This window comes from Haliotis rufescens, unplaced genomic scaffold (assembly GCF_023055435.1).
Source record: "Haliotis rufescens isolate VD_foot unplaced genomic scaffold, xgHalRufe1.0.p SCAF_50, whole genome shotgun sequence".
Taxonomy (NCBI): domain Eukaryota; kingdom Metazoa; phylum Mollusca; class Gastropoda; order Lepetellida; family Haliotidae; genus Haliotis; species Haliotis rufescens.
This window is the reverse complement of record NW_025964224.1, coordinates 488,515-514,432: the sequence shown is the minus strand read 5'-3', so window position 1 is coordinate 514,432 and position 25,918 is coordinate 488,515. Positions and strand designations below refer to the sequence as shown.

The window sequence follows — 25,918 nt, the reverse complement described above, 5'->3', positions numbered from 1 at the left end:
CAATGTACGTAATGAAATACCCAAAATAATATTTCAAAACAACCAAAATTATATTAAATATTGGACATATATTTGATTATTATTGTGTTATTATTTCTCTTAATCTCGTCTCAGAATTACACAATGAAAGATGCGAAGAAAGCTCTATTGGTATAGAATTATCAGGATAATTGTATAAGGTTGAACCAACGGGGTACCTGGCATGGATTATATTTTTATACATTTTACAATTCCTGGAGAAATAAAGTAAACAGTTTAATATCCTGTAAACACAATTTTGAAAAAGGAGAAGAATGAACCCTTTTATTATATAATGCAAAACGAGAGGAATAATTCGTAAATTTCACCTCACCTCACCTCGACGTGCAGATATTATATGACGCTTCTTTAACTATTTAGCGCACTGGGGAAGGGACGTTACTCTAGGTTTTCGAGGGATTGTTTATATTCTCATGATGGCGAACAGGGTGATTGGGCGAGTACCTGTTGCAAGATTGCACGGACGGCGCACCGAGTACAAGAAAGTGCATCAACTACAAGTAATGAGGTGCACTACTGATACTTTTTATGATGTTCTATTCACATTTGCTGTCTATTTGTTGCAAAGTTGCTGCAAGTGTTTCGCTTTGACGTGTGTGACTGTGAATAGTGAGTGAGAAACTGACCGATTTACAAGCGGTAGCGCTGGCAGGCTGAGCGTGACCCGTTTTATCTAAATAACTGTAACGCTGTATCGGCTGATCGGACCCCAAATGATGCATCTTGACAACAGTATCCCTTTACAACAGTAAAGTTACACTGCCAATGAGTTAACAGATATAAGTAGCACTAATATATAGAAAACATCGGCCACACTCCACCCACATGCACCAAAACTGGAATTTATATTTTTTAGGTAGATCTAAATTTTTTGTGTTTCTTGTGGCAAGCAGGGGAGCTCTATAACTCACTGAACTTGCTGTGGTTGCAAGATAAGCTGATATGATTTTCGTCAGAATATTTCATATTTGTATCAACTTGAACTAAAAGTTGCACAACATAGTAACACAGTATTGCTGTAGATGTATAGTCACTAAGGTTGATATTTTTAGATGTACTTGCCAGCGTTGTTGGTGTAGATGTAGTTGCTAACATTATTGTTGTAGATGTAGCCACAAAGGTTGCTGTTGTATGTGTAACAAATGTTTCACTTTCTTAGTAAAGTACAGATTATCATACTTTTTGGGGTTGAGTCCCATCCGGGATTTTAGCCCACACTGCCAGAGTGAGGCACCTTATCACTAGCACACAAAATCAGCAATCTAACCCACTCAGCCACCGAGGCTTCCACAACAATGAAAGTCCGACAACTGGTAGTCTAGATCATGTACTTTGTGTACCCCTCTGACAAGTGTAACTTGGCACGGCTCCCATGGCCGCAGACCCGTGAAGATTCCAGGGTAGAATAGGTCTTCAGCAACCCATACTTGCCGTAAAAGGTGACTATGCTTGTCGTAAAAGGCGACTAACGGGATCGGGTGGTCAGGCTCGCTGACTTGGTTGATGCATGTCATCAATCCCAATTGCGTGGATCGATGCTCATGATATTAATCACTGGATTTTCTGGTCCAGACTCGATTATTTACAGAGCGCCGTCATATAGCTGGAATATTGCTGAGTGCAGCGTTAAACAACAAACCAACCAACCAACCGAAAGCCATGAACACAAATTGACATTTAGAAAGTGGTCAAATGTAACAAATGTTATCCTTAGTGAAGTACAGATTAGTCACTGATAGTCACTGATGTTGCTCTTGTAGATGTGGACACAATATGTTGCTGTTGTAGATGTAGTCACACAGCGTTGGAGAAGTTGACGTTTAGTTACGCCCATGGAGCCAGCTCTACCCCTTTGTTTGGCGAGACTATTGGCAAGAGGCTCCAGCACCAGGCGGAGATCAACCCTGACAACGAGGCCATCGTCTTCTCTCGTGACAATGTCAGGCGGACAATCTCACAGCTGCTGGACCAGGTACACATCAAGATTCCTCGAGAGGACTATGGTTTCTGTCTGTCCAGTCTAGGTCTAAACATTGTACTTAGTGAACCTGAAACATTATCTCTGCGTTTTTGTTTGTTTGTTTGTTGTTTAACGCCGCACTCAGCAATATTACAGCTATATGACGGCGGTCTGAAAATATTCGAGTCTGGACCAGACAATCCAGTGATTGATGTCATGAGCATTGATCCACGCGTTTGGGATACGATGACATGCATCAACCATGTCAGTGAGCCTGACTACCCGATCCCGTTAGTCGCCCCTTACGACAAGCATAGTCTCCTTGTCTCTGTGTATTCAGGATAGATACATTATGTGTTATTGTCCAGTGACGTGTTTGTATGATCTGGGCTAATATATGACCCACTTTGTTATAGGGTAAATCGTGGTTATATCTGTGTAATCAGGATAGAATATACATGATGTATTATTGTCCAATGACGTGTTTGTATGATCTGGGCTAATATATGACTCACTTTGTTATAGGGTAAATCGTGGTTATAAATGTCAGCATCCTGTGAAGATGATGCCAGTGATAACTTGATGCTGTGTGTGTTCCAGGCGGACCAGCTCGCGGCCGGCTTGCTGCAGCTCGGGGTGGGACGAGGGGAGAGGGTCGGTATATGGGGGCCCAACTCCCTCGAGTGGGTTCTCACTCAGTACGCCACAGCCAGAGCAGGAATCATACTGGTAGGTCCTGATGTTTGCTAGCTCTGTTCTTCAGCCTGGGTATCTTGTAGTGACCTGGGCTGGAGTAGATCACCAGCACCAAGACAGTGTGGGGTGTTCATACTATCAACCACTGCTTTGTTAAGCCCAGGCTTGAATATTTACAGGCCCGGTTGAAATAACTTGTTTATTTACAGGCCCGGTTGATATGACTTGTATATTTACAGGCCCGGTTGATATGACTTGTATACCCGGTATTTACCATCCTGGTTGATATAACTTGTATATTTACAGGCCCGGTTGATGTGATGAATATTTACAGGCCTGGTTGAAATAACTTGAATATTTACAGGCCTGGTTGATATGAATAGTATATTTACAGGCCCGGTTGATGTAGCTTAAATATTTACAAGCCCAGTTGATATAACTTGAATATTTACAGGCCTGGTGGATATTACTTAAATATTTACAGGCCCGGTTGATGTAGCTTAAATATTTACAAGCCCAGTTGATATAACTTGAATATTTACAGGCCTGGTGGATATTACTTAAATATTTACAGGCTGGGTTGATGTAGCTTAAATATTTACAAGCCCAGTTGATGTAACTTGAATATTTACAGGCCTGGTGGATATTACTTAAATATTTACAGGCCGATTGATGTAGCTTAAATATTTACAAGCCCAGTTGATATAACTTGAATATTTACAGGCCTGGTGGATATTACTTAAATATTTACAGGCCCGGTTGATGTAGCTTAAATATTTACAAGCCCAGTTGATATAACTTGAATATTTACAGGCCTGGTGGATATTACTTAAATATTCACAGGCCCGGTTGATGTAGCTTAAATATTTACAAGCCCAGTTGATATAACTTGAATATTAACAGGCCTGGTGGATATTACTTAAATATTTACAGGCCCGGTTGATGTAGCTTAAATATTTACAAGCCCAGTTGATATAACTTGAATATTTACAGGCCTGGTGGATATTACTTAAATATTTACAGGCCCGATTGATGTAGCTTAAATATTTACAAGCCCAGTTGATATAACTTGAATATTTACAGGCCTGGTGGATATTACTTAAATATTTACAGGCCCGGTTGATGTAGCTTAAATATTTACAAGCCCAGTTGATATAACTTGAATATTTACAGGCCTGGTGGATATTACTTAAATATTCACAGGCCCGGTTGATGTAGCTTAAATATTTACAAGCCCAGTTGATATAACTTGAATATTAACAGGCCTGGTGGATATTACTTAAATATTTACAGGCCCGGTTGATGTAGCTTAAATATTTACAAGCCCAGTTGATATAACTTGAATATTTACAGGCCTGGTGGATATTACTTAAATATTTACAGGCCCGGTTGATGTAGCTTAAATATTTACAAGCCCAGTTGATATAACTTGAATATTTACAGGCCTGGTGGATATTACTTAAATATTTACAGGCCCGGTTGATGTAGCTTAAATATTTACAAGCCCAGTTGATATAACTTGAATATTTACAGGCCTGGTGGATATTACTTAAATATTTACAGGCCCGGTTGTTGTAGCTTAAATATTTACAAGCCCAGTTGATATAACTTGAATATTTACAGGCCTGGTGGATATTACTTAAATATTTACAGGCCCGGTGGATATTACTTAAATATTTACAGGCTGGGTTGATATGACTTATATATGTACAGGCCTGTTTGATATGACTTGAATTCATTCAGTAACCATAGTTACTTGTGTGCACACTGTTATGTCACTCAGTTACCATGGTAACAGTGAAGTAAATATGTCATTGAGTGAACCTTGTGTTATATCACTTAGTAACCATGGCAACTGTGCTTCAGGTGAACATTAACCCCCAGTACAAGGAGCAGGAGCTGGAGTACGCCCTGAACAAGGTGAGAGAATACCTCATACCTGAATCTACTTGACCTACATCTGCACCTTTTGTCTCAGCCTAGCAGTTAGCAGCCTAGTCACCTAAGGCGCCACAATTTGCTGTGCAGAGTTGCACCCGCAGGTTCATTATGGGTTCAGACACAAGGCTTCCCATGATTTTGTTGCTTGGTTGGTCAGCACCATGCCCTCCCTAGTAGGTCTCAACAAAGTGATAAACACCCATGACCTGTTCCTCTTCAAGTTTTCCTCCCACAATTTGCTGACACGTTATATAACTCCAATATTGCTTAGTGGCATAAAACACAGCTCACACGAGAGGTTATCTAACAGGTTATTGCTGAATCCATTTAACCTACATCTGCAGTTTACGTCTTTTTCGTCTGAGATCGCACACCTGCATTTCCAGCCTTTCAATAAATAAAAAAAGTGTATTATGGAGAAGCGGTTTGTTCACCTTGTGTTATAATTTGTCAGGGTTATGTGGTGTATGGTCACTGTATTACCTGTGATGCTGCTTCCCCAGGTGGGATGTAAGGCTCTGATAGCGGCCCCAGGCTTCAAAGATGTCGACTACTATCAACTGTTATTCAAGATCATCCCCGAATTGGCCACAGCTCCCCCTGGAGATATCCACAGTCACATGTAAGTACAGCTCCCCCTGGAGACAGTCACAGTCACACGTAAGTACAGCACCCCTGGAGACAGTCACAGTCACATGTAAGTACAGCACCCCCTGGAGATATCCACAGTCACATGTAAGTACAGCTCCCCCTGGAGACAGTCACAGTCACATGTAAGTACAGCTCCCCCTGGAGACAGTCACAGTCACATGTAAGTACAGCTCCCCCTGGAGATATCCACAGTCACATGTAAGTACAGCTCCCCCTGGAGACAAGATACAGTCACATGTAAGTACAGCTCCCCCTGGAGACAGTCACAGTCACATGTAAGTACAGCTCCCCCTGGAGACAGTCACATGTAAGTACAGCTCCCCCTGGAGACAGTCACATGTAAGTACAGCTCCCCCTGGAGATATCCACAGTCACATGTAAGTACAGCTCCCCCTGGAGACAGTCACAGTCACATGTAAGTACAGCTCCCCCTGGAGACAGTCACAGTCACATGTAAGTACAGCTCCCCCTGGAGACAGTCACAGTCACATGAAAGTACAGCTCCCCCTGGAGACAGTCACATGTAAGTACAGCTCCCCCTGGAGAAATCCACAGTCACATGTAAGTACAGCTCCCCCTGGAGATATCCACAGTCACATGGAAGTACAGCTCCCCCTGGAGACAGTCACAGTCACATGTAAGTACAGCTCCCCCTGGAGACAGTCACAGTCACATGTAAGTACAGCTCCCCCTGGAGATATCCACAGTCACATGTAAGTACAGCTCCCCCTGGAGACAAGATACAGTCACATGTAAGTACAGCTCCCCCTGGAGACAGTCACATGTAAGTACAGCTCTCCCTGGAGATATCCACAGTCACATGTAAGTACAGCTCCCCCTGGAGATATCCACAGTCACATGTAAGTACAGCTCCCCCTGGAGACAGTCACATGTAAGTACAGCTCCCCCTGGAGACAGTCACAGTCACATGTAAGTACAGCTCCCCCTGGAGACAGTCACAGTCACATGTAAGTACAGCTCCCCCTGGAGACAGTCACAGTCACATGTAAGTACACCTCACCCTGGAGACAGTCACAGTCACATGTAAGTACAGCTCCCCCTGGAGACAGTCACAGTCACATGTAAGTACAGCTCCCCCTGGAGACAGTCACAGTCACATGTAAGTACACCTCCCCCTGGAGACAGTCACAGTCACATGTAAGTACACCTCACCCTACAGCTCCCCCTGGAGACAGTCACAGTCACATGTAAGTACAGCAGAGATGAACAAATCTCTTGGCACAGTGGGTAGAGGTGTCATCAGCCATGATGTAGACCCGGTTCTACTCGCTCGTCACGCCGAAGACCCGGGTTCGATTCCCGACATGGGTACAATATGTGAAGCCCATTTCTGGTGTCCCCTGCCGTGATATTGCTGGAATGTTGCAAAAAGCGGCGTAAAACCATACTCACTCACTCACTCACCCAACCATGCCTTTATTACATTCTTAATTGCAGCATTTGCTTATTCTCAGGATCAGCTTCATATCCACGTCTGCTTGCCTTACGATGAAACTTGATAAACGTGACTTAAGATATGTCGTCCTTAATATGGGTAGCGGTGATTGTCAGGGGCAGTCATGTGTCTTTGTATCTCAAGGAGATCACATCATTCCTCATGCTTCAGTCACTGGATTGTCTGGTTCACCGTCATACAGCTGGAAAGCTATGACTCACCCACTCACTCACTCACTCACTCACTCACTCCTCACTCACTCACTCACTCCTCACTCACTCCTCACTCACTCACTCACTCACTCTTGTTATAGTTATAGTTTCATTAAATATGAATTTCTGTTGACAGCCTCCCACAGTTCAAGATGCTCATCATGATTGGGGACCACCAGTACAGGTACAGTGTTGTGCTGTGTTGTGTTCAAGGCCCCATGTACCAGTACATGTACAGTGTTGTGTTGTGTTCAAGGCCCCATGTACCAGTACAGGTACAGTGTTGTGTTGTGTTCAAGGCCCCATGTACCAGTACATGTACAGTGTTGTGTTGTGTTCAAGGCCCCATATACCAGTACAGTGTTGTGTTGTGTTCAAGGCCCCATGTACCAGTACAGGTACAGTGTTGTGTTGTGGTAAGGGCCCCATGTACCAGTACAGGTACAGTGTTGTGTTGTGTTCAAGGCCCCATGCACCAGTACAGGGTTGTGTTGTGTTGTGTTCAAGGCCCCATGTACCAGTACAGGTACAGTGTTGTGTTGTTGTTAGGACCCCATGTACCAGTAAAGGTACAGTGTTGTGTTGTGTTCAAGGCCTCATGTACCAGTACAGGTACAGTGTTGTGTTGTGTTCAAGGCCCCATGTACCAGTACAGGTACAGTGTTGTGTTGTGTTGTGTTCGAGGCCCCATGTACCAGTACAGGTACAGTGTTGTGTTGTGTTGTGTTCGAGGCCCCATGTACCAGTACAGGTACAGTGTTGTGTTGTGTTCAAGGCCCCATGTACTAGTACAGGTAGAGTTGTGGTTAAGGCCCAATGTACAGGTACAGTGTTGTGTTGTGTTGTGTTCAAGGCCCCATATACCAGTACAGTGTTGTGTTGTGTTCAAGGCCCCATGTACTAGTACAGGTACAGTGTTGTGTTGTGGTTAAGGCCCCATGTACCAGTACAGGTACAGTGTTGTGTTGTGGTCAAGGCCCCATGTACTAGTACAGGTACAGTGTTGTGTTGTGGTCAAGGCCTCATGTACTAGTACAGGTACAGTGTTGTGTTGTGGTTAAGGCCGCACGCACTAGTACAGGTACAGTGTTGTGTTGTGGTTAAGGCCGCACGCACTAGTACAGGTACAGTGTTGTGGTGTGGTTAAGGCCCCATGTACTAGTACAGTACATAGTAAAGTCCAGTTTCTATCCTTGCCAAACTAGGCTCGAATTAGTTTTTGACTGGACAAACAAGTCTATGCATAGTCCAATTAAAAATGCGTAATGAAATCGATCCCTGGTTCTGCAGATTTCGGTCAATTGCAGGATTTGCAAAGCATGTGTACCGCCAATTTAACATCAACAGATATTTTCCAAATCTTTTCATGTTCATGGTCAATAGGAGGGACATAGAAGGTGCTACGATCGATCCCATTAATTCCAGCCAAGTTCAGCAAGGGTGGAAACTGGACTTTTAAGGTCAATTAACCCCTTTGCCTCGGGAAGATAACCACTTGCCCACCCACTAAGTCAGCAGTGACCTCCAACTCTCACATGTAGTCATAAGATGACAACCGGATCCCATACCTACGACCAACTCCATCCGAACACACTCTTTGTTTCAGAGGGGCGCTCAAATTCTCTGATGTGATGGAAGCAGGAACTAGCAAGGACAGAGCAGCCATCTTGGATTTGCAGAGGCGTCTGCAGTTTGATGATCCAATCAACATTCAGTTTACATCAGTGAGTGTCTGATTGGTTACTTTCTCTCCTCTCTGCTGATGAATGGATGCAAGTTGCTGCCTTTGTCTCTGTATTATCATTATGCTGTAAACTACGGTTACAACAAACTCAAAAGGACCACTAATTTTAATTCATTATAACCGTAGTTAGTTATAAGCATACCGTATTCGACGTAATAAGCGCCCCGCTCTAATAAGTGCCCACGGCGGTATTTGCTAATATATTGGCTAGTGAACAATCCTAATTAGCACCCCTTCCGATTGATCAATGTTCACAAGACTTATTTATTCGCGTGTTATATGCACCCTTAATTATGGGCTATTAAATTCTAGAAAAATATATCTGTCGTACATAAACATTTCAGGCTGTCAGCATAAACCACAAAATTTATCTTTCAATTCTGTTTTTTTTTACCAAAATAATATTCTAATAAGAGCCCCCTATTTTTAATTTCGAGAGCGCCCTGGGCGCTTATTACGTCGAATACGGTATGTACAACACAGATAGAGCAAATGGGTGGGACCACACGTCTGTTTGTTATAAACATGTTCGTCATAAATGTAGTCTGTTGCACATGGTATCTGCTCAAATGTTCTGTTTTTGTTCCCCGACCAGTGGATTCATATGCTTTCCAGTTATCATTCTCAACTCCCTGGGGAGTATACAACCATGGCTGCCTACATGGTTTTTACATCCACTTCACATATTTGGTACCCATTCCCTGCTGGGTGAACACAGGCACATTTGAACTAAGTCACTTGCCCAGGGTGACACCAGACGTTTTTGCCTCCTGTGTTGACATTGCTGCTCTGTCTCCAGGGGACGACGGGGTTTCCCAAGGGCGCCACTCTGTCCCACCACAACATCCTGAACAACAGCTACATGGTCGGCCAGAGACTTGGCTACCACCAGAGGGTGAGTACTGCTTCGTGGGACATTCACAACAGTCTTCATTCTCAACATTAACTTTAACCCAAGTAGCCCTTGCTGGACTCCCTGTGGGGAGTCTGAGGCAGAATAGGTCCCAAGTACCCCTTGCTGGTCTCCCTGTGGAGATTCCAGGTCAGAATAGGTCCCCAGTACCCCTTGCTGGTCTCCCTGTGGGGAGTCTGAAGCAGAATAGGTCCCCAGTACCCTTTGCTGGTCTCCCTGTTGAGATTCCAGGTCAGAATAGGTCCCGTGTACCCCTTGCTGGACTCCCTGTTGGGAGTCTGAGGCAGAATAGGTCCCCAGTACCCCTTGCTTGTCTCCCTGTGGAGATTCCAGGTCAGAATAGGTCCCCAGTACCCCTTGCTGGACTCCCTGTTGGGAGTCTGAGGCAGAATAGGTCCCCAGTACCCCTTGCTTGTCTCCCTGTGTGGTGTCTGAGGCAGAATAGGTCCCCAGTACCCCTTGCTGGCCTCCCTGTTGGGAGTCTGAGGCAGAATAGGTCCCCAGTACCCCTTGCTGGTCTCCCTGTTGGGAGTCTGAGGCAGAATAGGTCCCCAGTACCCCTTGCTGGTCTCCCTGTTGGGAGTCAGAGCCAGAATAGGTCCCAAGTACCCCTTGCTGGACTCCCTGTGGGGAGTCAGAGCCAGAATAGGTCCCCAGTACCCCTTGCTGGTCTCCCTGTGGAGATTCCAGATCAGAATAGGTCCCCAGTACCCCTTGCTGGACTCCCTGTGGGGAGTCTGAGGCAGAATAGGTCCCCAGTACCCCTTGCTGGACTCCCTTTGGAGAGTCTGAGGCAGAATAGGTCCCTTGTACCCCTTGCTGGACTCCCTGTGGAGATTCCAGATCAGAATAGGTCCCCAGTACCCCTTGCTGGACTCCCTGTGGAGATTCCAGATCAGAATAGGTCCCCAGTACCCCTTGCTGGACTCCCTGTTGAGATTCCAGGTCAGAATAGGTCCCCAGTACCCCTTGCTGGACTCCCTGTTGGGAGTCTGAGGCAGAATAGGTCCCCAGTACCCCTTGCTTGTCTCCCTGTGTGGTGTCTGAGGCAGAATAGGTCCCCAGTACCCCTTGCTGGTCTCCCTGTGGAGATTCCAGGTCAGAATATGTCCCCAGTACCCCTTGCTGGACTCCGTGTTGGGAGTCTGAGGCAGAATAGGTCCCCAGTACACCTTGCTTGTCTCCCTGTGTGGTGTCTGAGGCAGAATAGGTCCCCAGTACCCCTAGCTGGTCTCCCTGTGGGGAGTCTGAGGCAGAATAGGTCCCCAGTACCCCTTGCTGGACTCCCTGTGTGGTGTCTGAGGCAGAATAGGTCCCCAGTCTATGAGTGTCTGTCCTGTTCAGATTCTGTGCTATGATCAGAGTGAGATTTCAGTCTGGGTTTGACTCCAGGAGACCCGTGTCTGTATGCCGGTGCCACTGTACCACTGTTTCGGGATGGTGTTGGGCTGCCTCCAGATCCCCTCCCATGGGGCGTGCTGCGTCTTCCCATCTCCCAGCTTTGACCCCGAGGCCACACTACAGGCCGTGGAGCAGGAGAGGTGAGTGCAGGTTCACACTTCATTGTTCTCAGCCACCCTCAACAGATCTTCCCAAGGCAACAGTGTTCATTAGCCCCTATCAAAGTCTTGTTCTCACCCTTGCCCTTTCAAGCCTTCTATTTTGGCTTGATCGCGGTGCAGTCCCAAAGTAGAGCACCAGTTATGCCTCTTGTGATGAAATTATGATATCCAATCAGGTGGCTGTTCTTATTTCGATTGCCTTCACAAACATGGTGACTACCATAGAAGGTGACCTGGTCGATGAGAAAATGAAACAGATTTGCGATTTCATCCCTGACAGACAAACAAATAAATAAATATACTTACCGTATTCGACGTAATAAGCGCCGAGGGCACTCTCAAAATTAGAAATAGGGGGCTCTTATTAGAGTATAAGTTTGGTGAGAAAAAAAAGAGAGTTGAAAGATCGTAAATTTCGTGGTTTATGCTTACAGACTGAAATGATACAGAAGAAAAGTCTGTGCGTATAATACACGACAGATATATTTTCCAGAATTTAATTGCCCATAATTAAGGGTGCACATAACACACGAGTGTGTATTATACACGAATAAATAAGTCTTGTGTACAACGATCAATTGGAAGGGATGTTAATTGGGATTGTTCACTGGCCAATATTTAAGCAAATATCGTCATGGACGCTTATTAGGACGGGGCACTTATTACGTCGAATACGGTATCGCTGCTGCATTTTGCTCTTACAATAATAGAGGCTCACTGATTCCCATTAGGAAGTAACATCGCAGTAACATGAAAAGTTCATGGGTTGTCAAAAAATGGAACTGCGTCTCAGTCTCTGCACTAAGTTGTTCAGTTGATTAAAAATTTGGGAAGACTTTTAATGTATTTGTCTTCACATATTCGTTGGAATAATTTCAGCGCAAATTCAACACACAATGGCCATAGCAGCAGCCATGTTGTCGGAATCTGGATGTTGATTTTGTAGGAAACTCTCTGATTGGACTGTTGATATGTGCGATAGTTATCTCCCGGACATTGAACCTGTCTGTTTTAGGACAGAAGAGTTGGCTTGTAATGGCAAGCAGAGTTTGGCCTAGCCTCTTACAACCAGGGGTCATTATGACTCCCTAGCTACACGATTAGGAGTCTTATGTCTTGAAGGGAGTCATTTTAACAAAATATTAACTGATGACAGTTTTCATAATATATCTATTTTTTTATCTAAAACCTGTAACCTTGTTCCACAAATCCTGCTTTTAGATCACATTTTAGGTATCTATCTATGATATACACAGTTCTTAGTCTAATTAAATCTAGATGTCCCATATTTGTTATTTTCTTTAAGAAATAAATGACACATACAATAAAACATTGAAGGGAAAAAAATTTGTTAAACCATCTTTATGTCACTACTACTTGATAAGAAGAGGGGCGGTCGGGTAGCCTAGTGGTTAAAGCGTTCGCTCGACAGGCCGAAGACCCGGGTTCTACTCCCGACATGGGTACAATGTGTGAAGCCCATTTCTGGTGTCCCCCGCCATGATATTGCTGGAATATTGCTAAAAGCGGCGTAAAACCATACTCACTTACTCACCCCAATAAGAAGAAATATGATGTTATGAAACAATGTCAGCTTGAGATTAAGATGTTAACATGTATATACCGTATTCGACGTAATAAGCGCCCACCTCTAATAAGCGCCCACGGCGATATTTGCGAATATATTGGCTAGTGAACAATCCCAATTAGCACCCCTTCCGGATGATCAATATTCACAAGACTTATTTATTCGCGTATGATACGCACTCGTGTGTTATATGCAACCTTAATTATGGGCAATTAAATTCTGGAAAAATATATCTGTCGTACATGAACACGAAATTTATCTTTCAACTCTGGTTTTTTTCAACCAAAATAATATTTTAATAAGAGCCAGCTATTTCTGATTTTGAGAGCGCCCTGGGCGCTTATTACGTCGAATACGGTAGGAATGTTTACAGCTAAGACTCAAGTGGAATCTCTCCAACATACTTGATAGTGTTGACTGAAATATGGATATATGAAACAGATTTAGTTTCCAACTATGATTTAGAAAACAGGTATATATAATTCCTACTGAATGAAGACAAGTGTTCTAAGTTTTGGATGTCAAGGCAGATTAGACTGCTGTCTTGTTGATGTGGAGCCTGATTGTTTCAGATGCACGTCACTGTACGGAGTGCCGACGATGTTCATCGACATGCTGAACCACCCCAACTTCTCCCGCTACGACTACACCTCCCTCTACACTGGCGTCATGGCCGGGTCGCCCTGTCCTGCTGCTGTCATGACCAAGGTCAACCAACTCATGCACATGCCGGAGGTGACGGTACGATCTCCTTCCATCCATCTCTGTAGTCACCAGCCCTGTGCCTCACACAAGGGAATTCTCTTGTCACCTTGTGAGTGAATGAGTATGGTTTTACACCGCTTTTAGCAGCAATCCAGCAATATCACTGTGCAGGACACCAGAAATGGGCTTCACCCCTTGTGTAAACCATGTGCCTGGTCCACCCCTTGTGTAAACCATGTGCCTGGTCCACTCCTTGTGTAAACCACGTGCCTGGCCCACCCCTTGTATGAACCACGTGCCTGGCCCACCCCTTGTGTAAACCACGTGCCTGGCCCACCCCTTGTGTAAACCACGTGCCTGGTCCACACCTTGTGTAAACCACGTGCCTGGCCCACCCCTTGTGTAAACCATGTGCCTGGTCCACCCCTTGTGTAAACCATGTGCCTGGTCCACCCCTTGTGTAAACCATGTGCCTGGCCCACCCCTTGTGTAAACCACGTGCCTGGCCCACCCCTTGTGTAAGCCACGTGCCTGACCCACCCCTTGTGTAAACCACGTGCCTGGCCCACCCCTTGTGTAAACCACGTGCCTGGTCCACCCCTTGTGTAAACCACGTGCCTGGCCCACCCCTTGTGTAAACCACGTGCCTGGCCCACCCCTTGTGTAAACCACGTGCCTGGCCCACCCCTTGTGTAAACCACGTGCCTGGTCCACCCCTTGTGTAAACCACGTGCCTGGCCCACCCCTTGTGTAAACCACGTGCCTGGCCCACCCCTTGTGTAAACCACGTGCCTGGTCCACCCCTTGTGTAAACCACGTGCCTGGTCCACCCCTTGTATGAACCACGTGCCTGGTCCACCCCTCGTATGAACCACATGCCTGGTCCACCCCTTGTATGAACCACGTGCCTGGTCCACCCCTTGTGTGAACCACGTGCCTGGTCCACCCCTTGTATGAACCACGTGCCTGGTCCACCCCTTGTGTAAACCACGTGCCTGGTCCACCCCTTGTGTGAGCCACGTGCCTGGTCCACCCCTTGTGTAAACCACGTGCCTGGTCCACCCCTTGTGTAAACCACGTGCCTGGTCCACCCCTTGTGTAAACCATGTGCCTGGTCCACCCCTTGTGTAAACCATGTGCCTGGTCCACCCCTTGTGTGAACCACGTGCCTGGTCCACCCCTTGTGTAAACCATGTGCCTGGTCCACCCCTTGTATGAACCACGTGCCTGGTCCACCCCTTGTGTAAACCACGTGCCTGGTCCACCCCTTGTGTAAACCACGTGCCTGGTCCACCCCTTTCGTAAACCATGTGCCTGGTCCACCCCTTGTGTAAACCATGTGCCTGGTCCACCCCTTGTGTAAACCACGTGCCTGGTCCACCCCTTGTGTAAACCATGTGCCTGGTCCACCCCTTGTGTAAACCACGTGCCTGGTCCACCCCTTGTGTAAACCGTGTGCCTGGTCCACCCCTTGTGTAAACCACGTGCCTGGCCCACCCCTTGTGTAAACCACGTGCCTGGCCCACCCCTTGTGTAAACCATGTGCCTGGTCCACCCCTTGTGTAAACCATGTGCCTGGTCCACCCCTTGTATGAACCATGTGCCTGGTCCACCCCTTGTGTAAACCACGTGCCTGGTCCACCCCTTGTGTAAACCATGTGCCTGGTCCACCCCTTGTGTAAACCACGTGCCTGGCCCACCCCTTGTATGAACCATGTGCCTGGTCCACCCCTTGTGTGAACCGTGTGCCTGGTCCACCCCTTGTGTAAACCACGTGCCTGGCCCACCCCTTGTGTAAACCACGTGCCTGGTCCACCCCTTGTGTAAACCATGTGCCTGGCCCATCCCTTGTGTAAACCACGTGCCTGGTCCACCCCTTGTGTGAACCACGTGCCTGGCCCACCCCTTGTGTAAACCACGTGCCTGGCCCACCCCTTGTGTAAACCACGTGCCTGGTCCACCCCTTGTATGAACCATGTGCCTGGTCCACCCCTTGTGTAAACCACGTGCCTGGTCCACCCCTTGTGTAAACCATGTGCCTGGTCCACCCCTTGTGTAAACCACGTGCCTGGTCCACCCCTTGTGTAAACCACGTGCCTGGTCCACCCCTTGTGTAAACCATGTGCCTGGCCCACCCCTTGTGTAAACCACGTGCCTGGTCCACCCCTTGTGTAAACCACGTGCCTGGTCCACCCCTTGTGTAAACCATGTGCCTGACCCACCCCTTGTGTAAACCATGTGCCTGGTCCACCCCTTGTGTAAACCATGTGCCTGGTCCACCCCTTATGTAAACCACGTGCCTGGTCCACCCCTTGTGTAAACCATGTGCCTGGCCCACCCCTTGTGTAAACCACGTGCCTGGTCCACCCCTTGTGTAAACCATGTGCCTGGTCCACCCCTTGTGTAAACCACGTGCCTGGTCCACCCCTTGTGTAAACCGTGTGCCTGGTCCACCCCTTGTGTAAACCACGTGCCTGGTCCACCCCTTGTGTAAACCATGTGCCTGGCCCACCCCTTGTGTAAACCACGTGCCTGGTCCATCCCTTGTGTAAACCATGTGCCTGGCCCACCCCTTGTGTAAACCACATGCCTGGTCCACCCCTTGTGTAAACCACGTGCCTGGCCCACCCCTTTTGTAAACCATGTGCCTGGTCCACCCCTTGTGTAAACCATGTGCCTGGTCCACCCCTTGTATGAACCATGTGCCTGGTCCACCCCTTGTGTAAACCACGTGCCTGGTCCACCCCTTGTGTAAACCATGTGCCTGGTCCACCCCTTGTGTAAACCACGTGCCTGGCCCACCCCTTGTATGAACCATGTGCCTGGTCCACCCCTTGTGTGAACCGTGTGCCTGGTCCACCCCTTGTGTAAACCACGTGCCTGGCCCACCCCTTGTGTAAACCACGTGCCTGGTCCACCCCTTGTGTAAACCATGTGCCTGGCCCATCCCTTGTGTAAACCACGTGCCTGGCCCACCCCTTGTGTAAACCACGTGCCTGGCCCACCCCTTGTGTAAACCACGTGCCTGGTCCACCCCTTGTATGAACCATGTGCCTGGTCCACCCCTTGTGTAAACCACGTGCCTGGTCCACCCCTTGTGTAAACCATGTGCCTGGTCCACCCCTTGTGTAAACCACGTGCCTGGTCCACCCCTTGTGTAAACCACGTGCCTGGTCCACCCCTTGTGTAAACCATGTGCCTGGCCCACCCCTTGTGTAAACCACGTGCCTGGTCCACCCCTTGTGTAAACCACGTGCCTGGTCCACCCCTTGTGTAAACCATGTGCCTGGTCCACCCCTTGTGTGAACCATGTGCCTGGTCCACCCCTTGTGTAAACCATGTGCCTGGTCCACCCCTTGTGTAAACCACATTACTGGCCCACCATGTGCCTGGCCCACCCCTTGTGTAAACCATGTGCCTGGTCCACCCCTTGTGTAAACCACGTGCCTGGTCCACCCCTTGTGTAAACCATGTGCCTGGTCCACCCCTTGTGTGAACCATGTGCCTGGTCCACCCCTTGTGTAAACCATGTGCCTGGTCCACCCCTTGTGTAAACCACATTACTGGCCCACCATGTGCCTGGCCCACCCCTTGTGTAAACCATGTGCCTGGTCCACCCCTTGTGTAAACCATGTGCCTGGCCCACCCCTTGTGTAAACCACGTGCCTGGTCCACCCCTTGTGTAAACCACGTGCCTGGTCCACCCCTTGTGTAAACCATGTGCCTGACCCACCCCTTGTGTAAACCATGTGCCTGGTCCACCCCTTGTGTAAACCATGTGCCTGGTCCACCCCTTATGTAAACCACGTGCCTGGTCCACCCCTTGTGTAAACCATGTGCCTGGCCCACCCCTTGTGTAAACCACGTGCCTGGTCCACCCCTTGTGTGAACCACGTGCCTGGTCCACCCCTTGTGTGAACCACATTACAGGCCCACCATGTGCCTGGCCCACCCCTTGTGTGAACCACGTGCCTGGTCCACCCCTAGTATGAACCACGTGCCTGGTCCACCCCTAGTATGAACCACGTGCAAGGTCCAACCCTTGTATGAACCACGTGCCTGGTCCACCCCTTGTGTGACCCACGTGCCAGGCCCACATCACTGCCAGAACATGTACACAAGGAATATTAGTTGCTGACTGAAATATCATTTTCTAACATCAATTAAATTTTAGACTATATATTTGTTGATGTGCTTCTCCTCAAACATTGAAAGAACTGAATTCTCCTATATTATACAAATTACAGTATTCCCGAAATATCAATACATCATTAAAATATTTGGAAAACTTACCATGCAGACACAAACTGCAGACACAACATCTCCTAACCTGTTTCAAAGCAACAATGGAGAACGTAGTGGAAATAATTATGTAGCATCTGTGAACACTGAACTGAAGCAATGGGGCATCTGTGCAGGTGTGCTATGGCCTGACTGAGACCAGCCCTGTGACCATGCAGAGTTTCCGCCACAGCCCCCAGGAGAAGAGAGTCAGCACTGTCGGCCAGTGTGGGGCACACACAGAGGTATGGACTTCAGAAACCTCTAGTGACGTCATCCTATTGTTCTTAACTCGGCCCTGTTTTCATAGAAAAACGTCTTAGCGGGCACTTTCTACACAATATACCTATGTATATCCCAGGGATATTGGATAGAAAGAACCAGGGTCTTCCAAAGGGTAACGCCTGAAAAGTGGGTTTGATATATTTTGAATGTCCCTAGATGGAGATTTGTTTTGCCACTGAACACAATCTATACAACACACACTACAATCCTAACTGACTCATGCTTGCCGTAAAAAGCGACTATGCTTGTCGTAAGAGGCGACTAACGGGATCAGGTGGTCAGGCTTGCTGACTTGGTTGATGCATGTCATCGCATCCCAATCGATGCTCATGATGTCAATTACTGGATTGTCTGGTCCAGACTCGATTATTTACAGACCACCGTCATATAGCTGGAATATTGCTGATTGCGGCGTTAAACAACAAACAACAACGACAACAACAATGCTAACTCCGCAACATGTGCGGAATGATGTACAATCAAACTCCAAACATTACTGGCACTTCAGTGGGATCGAACTTGCAGCCTTCACACTTGTAGTGAACAACTGCTCTACAAAGGTGCTGATAAATCACAATGCTTTTAGGAATCTCTTTGTCAAGTACTTGACCATCAACAAGTCACAGGTTACAGGTACAGGTACCCCTATACTACTGTGTGTCACAGGTACCCCAATACTACTGTGTGTTATAGGTACCCCTTTAGTACTGTGTGTTACAGGTACCCCTATAGTACTGTGTGTTACAGGTACCCCTATAGTACTGTGTGTTACAGGTACCCCTATACTACTGTGTGTCACAGGTACCCCTATAGTACTGTGTGTGTTACAGGTGCCCCTATACTACTGTGTGTTACAGGTACCCCTATACTATGTTGTGTGTGACAGGTACCCCTATACTACTGTGTGTTACAGGTGCCCCTATACCATTGTGTGTTATAGGTACCCCTTTAGTACTGTGTGTTACAGGTACCCCTATAGTACTGTGTGTTACAGGTACCCCTATAGTACTGTGTGTTACAGGTACCCCTATACTACTGTGTGTCACAGGTACCCCTGTAGTACTCTGTGTGTTACAGTTGCCCCTATACTACTGTGTGTCACAGGTGCCCCTATACTACTGTGTGTTACAGGTACCCCTATACTACTGTGTGTTACAGGTGCCCCTATACTACTGTGTGTTACAGGTGCCCATATACTACTGTGTGTCACAGGTGCCCCTATACTACTGTGTGTTACAGGTACCCCTATACTACTGTGTGTTACAGGTACCCCTATAGTACTGTGTGTTACAGGTACCCCTATACTACTGTGTTACAGGTACCCCTATACTACTGTGTGTTACAGGTACCCCTATACTACTGTGTGTTACAGGTGCCCCTATACTACTGTGTGTTACAGGTACCCCTATAGTACTGTGTGTTACAGGTACCCCTATACTACTGTGTGTTACAGGTGCCCCTATACTACTGTGTGTTACAGGTACCCCTATACTACTGTGTGTTACAGGTGCCCCATACTACTGTGTGTTACAGGTACCCCTATACTACGTTGTGTTTTACAGGTACCCCTATACTACTGTGTGTTACAGGTACCCCTATACTACGTTGTGTGTTGCAGGCCAAGGTTGTGGACGAGGCAGGGGAGGTGGTGCCTATTGGTACCCCAGGGGAGTTATGTACACGGGGATACACGACAATGCTGGGCTACTGGGGGGACGTCGACAAGACGGCCGAGGTCATCAAGCCAGACCGGTGGTTCTTCACAGGGTACATCATATGTCACATTACTGGCAACACAGTTGTTTACGTATGTAGTATGTACATGTATGTACATGCTATTACGGGATAAGATACGTGGTGCATCGTTTCAAAACATTTCTATCTTAAAATTTAGAATGAAGTTATCGGTGGTTCTTTTAAGGTTATTTGACTTTAAATGTCTTTATGATGTATGATGAAGTCAGGGACTGTATGATGAAGGCAGAGACTAGATGATGAAGTCGGACTGTATGATGAAGTCAGGGACTGTATGATGATGTCAGGGACTGTATGATGATGTCAGGGACTGTATGATGATGTCAGGGACTGTATGATGATGTCAGGGACTGTATGATGACGTCAGGGACTGTATTATGATGTCAGGGTCTTTATGGTGATGTCAGGGACTGTATGGTCTTCGTGTTCGCAGGGACATCGCCACGATAGATGAGGAGGGCTACTGTAGAATCGTGGGTCGGACCAAAGACATGATCATCCGGGGTGGGGAGAACATCTACCCAACGGAGATCGAGGAGCAGCTCTACAAACACCCCAAGGTCAAGGACGTGCAGGTGAGATGGACGTCAGTCCAGGTAGATGGAGGCTAGTTGTGTACAAGGTGCAGTGAGATGACGTCAGTCCAGGTAGATGGAGGCTAGTTGTGTACAAGGTGCAGTGAGATGGACATCAGTCCAGGTAGATGTAGGCTAGTTGTGTACAAGGTGCTGTGAGATGACGTCAGTCCAGGTAGATGTAGGCTAGTTGTGTACAAGGTGCTGTGAGATGACGTCAGTCCAGGTAGATGTAGGCTAGTTGTGTACAAGGTGCTGTGAGATGGACGTAAGTCCAGGTAGATGGAGGCTAGTTGTGTACAAGGTGCTGTGAGATTACATTGTTTCCCCACTGCTACATTTTCTCATGCCACTGCTACATTGTGTCATGCCACTGCTACATGGTGTTATCTCACTGCTACATTGTGTCATGCCACTGCTACATGGTGTTATCTCACTGGTACATTGTGTCATGCCACTGGTACATTGTGTCATGCCACTGCTACATGGTGTTATCTCACTGGTACATTGTGTCATGCCACTGCTACATTGTGTCATGCCACTGCTACATGGTGTTATCTCACTGGTACATTGTGTCATGCCACTGCTACATGGTGTTATCTCACTGCTACATTGTGTCATGCCACTGGTACATTGTGTCATGCCACTGCTACATGGTGTTATCTCACTGGTACATGGTGTTATCTCACTGCTACATTGTGTCATGCCACTGCTACATTGTGTCATGCCACTGGTACATTGTGTCATGCCACTGCTACATGGTGTTATCTCACTGCTACATGGTGTTATCTCACTGGTACATTGTGTCATGCCACTGCTACATTGTGTCATGCCACTGCTACATGGTGTTATCTCACTGCTACATTGTGTCATGCCACTGGTACATTGTGTCATGCCACTGCTACATGGTGTTATCTCACTGGTACATGGTGTTATCTCACTGCTACATGGTGTTATCTCACTGGACATTGTGTCATGCCACTGCTACATTGTGTCATGCCACTACTACATGGTGTTATCTCACTGCTACATGGTGTTATCTCACTGCTACATGGTGTTATCTCACTGGTACATTGTGTCATGCCACTGCTACATTGTGTCATGCCACTACTACATGGTGTTATCTCACTGCTACATGGTGTTATCTCACTGCTACATGGTGTTATCTCACTGGTACATTGTGTCATGCCACTGCTACATTGTGTCATGCCACTGCTACATGGTGTTATCTCACTGCTACATGGTGTTATCTCACTGGTACATTGTGTCATGCCACTGCTACATTGTGTCATGCCACTGCTACATGGTGTTATCTCACTGGTACATTGTGTCATGCCACTGCTACATTGTGTCATGCCACTGCTAGATGGTGTTATCTCACTGGTACATGGTGTTATCTCACTGCTACATGGTGGTATCTCACTGGTACATTGTGTCATGCCACTGGTACATTGTGTCATGCCACTGCTACATGGTGTTATCTCACTGCTACATGGTGTTATCTCACTGCTACATGGTGTTATCTCACTGGTACATTGTGTCATGCCACTGCTACATTGTGTCATGCCACTGCTACATGGTGTTATCTCACTGGTCATTGTGTCATGCCACTGCTACATTGTGTCAAGCCACTGCTACATGGTGTTATCTCACTGGTACGTTGTGTCATGCCACTGCTACATGGTGTTATCTCACTGGTACATTGTGTCATGCCACTGCTACATGGTGTTATCTCACTGCTACATTGTGTCATGCCACTGCTACATGGTGTTATCTCACTGGTACATTTTGTCATGCCACTGCTACATTGTGTCATGCCACTGCTACATGGTGTTATCTCACTGGTACATTGTGTCATGCCACTGCTACATTGTGTCATGCCACTGCTACATTGTGTCATGCCACTGCTACATTGTGTCATGCCACTGCTACATTGTGTCATGCCACTGCTACATTGTGTCATGCCACTGCTACATGGTGTTATCTCACTGCTGCATTGTGTCATGCCACTGCTACATTGTGTCATGCCACTGCTACATGGTGTTATCTCACTGGTACATTGTGTCATGCCACTGCTACATTGTGTCATGCCACTCCTACATGGTGTTATCTCACTGGTACATTTTGTCACGCCACTGCTACATTGTGTCATGCCACTGCTACATGGTGTTATCTCACTGGTACATTTTGTCATGCCACTGCTACAAGGTGTTATCTCACTGGTACATTGTGTCATGCCACTGCTACATTGTGTCATGCCACTGCTACATTGTGTCACGCCACTGCTACATTGTGTCATGCCACTGCTACATTGTGTCATGCCACTGCTACATTGTGTCATGCCACTGCTACATGGTGTTATCTCACTGGTACATGGTGTCATGCCACTGGTACATTGTGTCATGCCACTGCTACATTGTGTCATGCCACTGGTACATTGTGTCATGCCACTGCTACATGGTGTGTGCAGGTGATTGGCGTGCCGGATGAGAGGCTGGGGGAGGAGGTGTGTGCATGCGTTCAGCTGCAGGATGGGCAGACTACAACAGAGGCTGAGATAAAGGCATACTGCAAGGAGAGGGTAGGTTCACCATACAGCCACCCCTATCTTGTCATGTCCCCCGCAGTGGGTAGGTTCACCATACAGCCACCCCTATCTTGTCATGTTCCCCGCAGCTACATAACCCATCTATATCTGGCCCACACCTACATAACCCATCTATATCTGGTCCACCCCTACATAACCCATCTATATATGGTCCACCCCTATATAACCCATCTATATCTGGTCCACACCTATATAACCCATCTATATCTGGCCCACACCTACATAACCCTTCTATATCTGGTCCACCCCTATATAACCCATCTATATCTGGTCCACCCCTATATAACCCATCTATATCTGGTCCACACCTATATAACCCATCTATATCTGGTCCACACCTATGTAACCCATCTATATCTGGTCCACCCCTATATAACCCATCTATATCTGGTCCACACCTATATAACCCATCTATATCTGGTCCACACCTATATAACCCATCTATATCTGGCCCACACCTACATAACCCTTCTATATCTGGTCCACCCCTATATAACCCATCTATATCTGGTCCACCCCTACATAACCCATCTATATCTGGTCCACACCTATATAACCCATCTATATCTGGTCCACACCTATGTAACCCATCTATATCTGGTCCACCCCTATATAACCCATCTATATCTGGTCCACACCTATATAACCCATCTATATCTGGTCCACACCTATATAACCCATCTATATCTGGTCCACACCTATATAACCCATCTATATCTGGTCCACACCTATATAACCCATCTATATCTGGTCCACACCTATGTAACCCATCTATATCTGGTCCACCCCTATATAACCCATCTATATCTGGTCCACACCTATATAACCCTTCTATATCTGGTCCACACCTATGTAACCCATCTATATCTGGTCCACCCCTATATAGCCAATCTATATCTGATCCACCCGTATATATCCAACCAATATCTAGTCCACCCCTATATAACCAATCTATATTTGGTCTACCCCTATATAACCCTTCTATATCTAGTCCACCACTATATAACCAATCTATATTTGGTCTACCCCTTTTAAACCCATCTATAACTGGTCCACCATTATATAACCCATCTATATCTGGTCCACCCCTATATAACCAATCTATATTTGGTCTACCCCTCTATATAGCTTCCAGCTATTGTTCCCAGTGTGATACACTAAGAGATTATTGTAAGTTTGTCTGTGTATCTCCTGTGTTTTCCCAGCTGGCTCGCTTCAAAGTGCCGCGCTACATCCAGTTTGTGACAGAGTACCCACTCACTGTAACGGGGAAGGTGATGAAATACAAGATTCGAGAAGATGCAGTGAAGTCCCTCGGACTTGGGGACCTCCACGCTGACTGATGCATCACGGCCTTGTGGCACACTGTGTCCTTCACTGAAGAAAGGGAGAGAGTCCTCTCAACGTCTGTTCACATTGTTTCCCAATCTCAGTAAAATCAGATCTAACTTCTCGCTGCCACTAAACAAAGATCTGAGGACATCCCTCCCATTACGGGTCACGTCAGAACGAACTTTTGCGAACTTTGACCGACCCCTGAAACGACTAACAAGAAGTTAACATCAGCCAATTAAAAAGCAACTTTCACAAGTTTTACAACACTCGTTTCAACCTGGCAACTTCCATTTTGACTACGCTTGAAAAATATGGTGACACAGTTCTCGATTAAAATTTTGAAAACTGAACAAACGAACATTCCGGAGTGTCTAATATATGGTTTGCGATTGTATGGCAGTGCTTCCCAAGTACTGTGCAATGCCTCCTCTGTTCAATCGTAATCCCACAGGAGCAAGAGATAGACGATAATTTTGACGGAATCAGTCGTTCGGAATACCCCGTGTCATGTTTTCGAGATTGCATGATTAGAAAACACATTCCGACTGTAACTTTCATGATCTGGTAAGTGATGCTTTGACTGGTCAGATGAAAGGTCGTTCTGATGTGACCTGTAAAAGGATGTTCTTAGATCTTTGTTTAGCGGCAGTGAGAACTAAGATCTGATTTTAATGAGATTGCATTGTTTCCATGTTGGCTGAGGTGTAGGTAGAGGTTTAAGCTCAGTGGACAATATGCAGTGAGTTCAACAGCTCATTTTACAGTGTGATCTTAGTGCTACAACATTCTTTGACTACCTGTGAAGATCCAGGGTAGAATAGGTCTTCAGCAACCCATGCTTGCTGTAAAAGGCGACTATGCTTGTCGTAAAAGGCGACTAACGAGATCGGGTGGTCAGGCTCGCTGACTTGGTTGATGCATGTCATCGATCCCAATTGCGTGGATCGATGCTCATGATATTAATCACTGGATTGTCTGGTCCAGACTCGATTATGTACAGACCGCCGTCATATAGCTGGAATATTGCTGAGTACGGCGTTAAACAACAAACCAACCAACCAACCCATTCTTTGACATAGACTAACGATAGTCTTAGTGCTAAGATTGCTTTGTGAAACAGCCCCAATCAAGCTGAGACAGTCACAGCTACAGTTGTATTCAACAAGTGACTGTGGGCTGCTGTGGGTGTGGACAGGGACACCAGGGCGGGGACTGACCGACACAGACACCAGGGCGGGGACTGACCGACACAGACACCAGGGCGGGGACTGACTGACACACGTCTGTTCACACCCGTTACTGTAGCTGACCCTGACAACACAGGTCAAGCCAGAACAGAAGCAGAACTGGCTCCTGCTGAAAGCACATTCTTGATTTTCCCACACATGGACTTCCAGTGGTTCTTGAGTCCACACTATTCTCATTAACGGCCGTCAGCTGGACAGAGCTGAGGCAGGTGATGCAGTAAAAGCATGGCTGCTGCTTCCTTCTGTGATGTACTTCAGCACAGTTTGTTGCTGGGCCATAGAGTAGCTCGATGCTACATGGACCCGGGCTATATTCACTGCATCTTCTAAGGTGAGCTTTTCATTTTTTCTGCAGCTCTGGACTA

General features: G+C 46.8%; 1 protein-coding gene across 1 annotated transcript; it reads left to right on the top strand.

The window, feature by feature from the left end:
* Nucleotides 1–446: 446 nt before the first annotated feature.
* On the top strand, nucleotides 447–25,190 carry LOC124151384 (medium-chain acyl-CoA ligase ACSF2, mitochondrial-like). The gene is made up of 15 exons (XM_048384778.1): nucleotides 447–547; nucleotides 1,828–2,011; nucleotides 2,600–2,728; nucleotides 4,562–4,615; nucleotides 5,140–5,258; nucleotides 7,092–7,139; nucleotides 8,562–8,679; nucleotides 9,499–9,594; nucleotides 11,005–11,153; nucleotides 13,335–13,503; nucleotides 17,886–17,993; nucleotides 19,652–19,800; nucleotides 20,222–20,363; nucleotides 22,834–22,944; nucleotides 24,177–25,190. The coding sequence occupies exons 1-15, from the start codon at nucleotides 453–455 to the stop codon at nucleotides 24,312–24,314; spliced, it is 1,809 nt and encodes a 602-aa protein (XP_048240735.1). The 5' UTR covers nucleotides 447–452; the 3' UTR covers nucleotides 24,315–25,190.
* The last annotated feature ends 728 nt before the right edge of the window (nucleotides 25,191–25,918 follow it).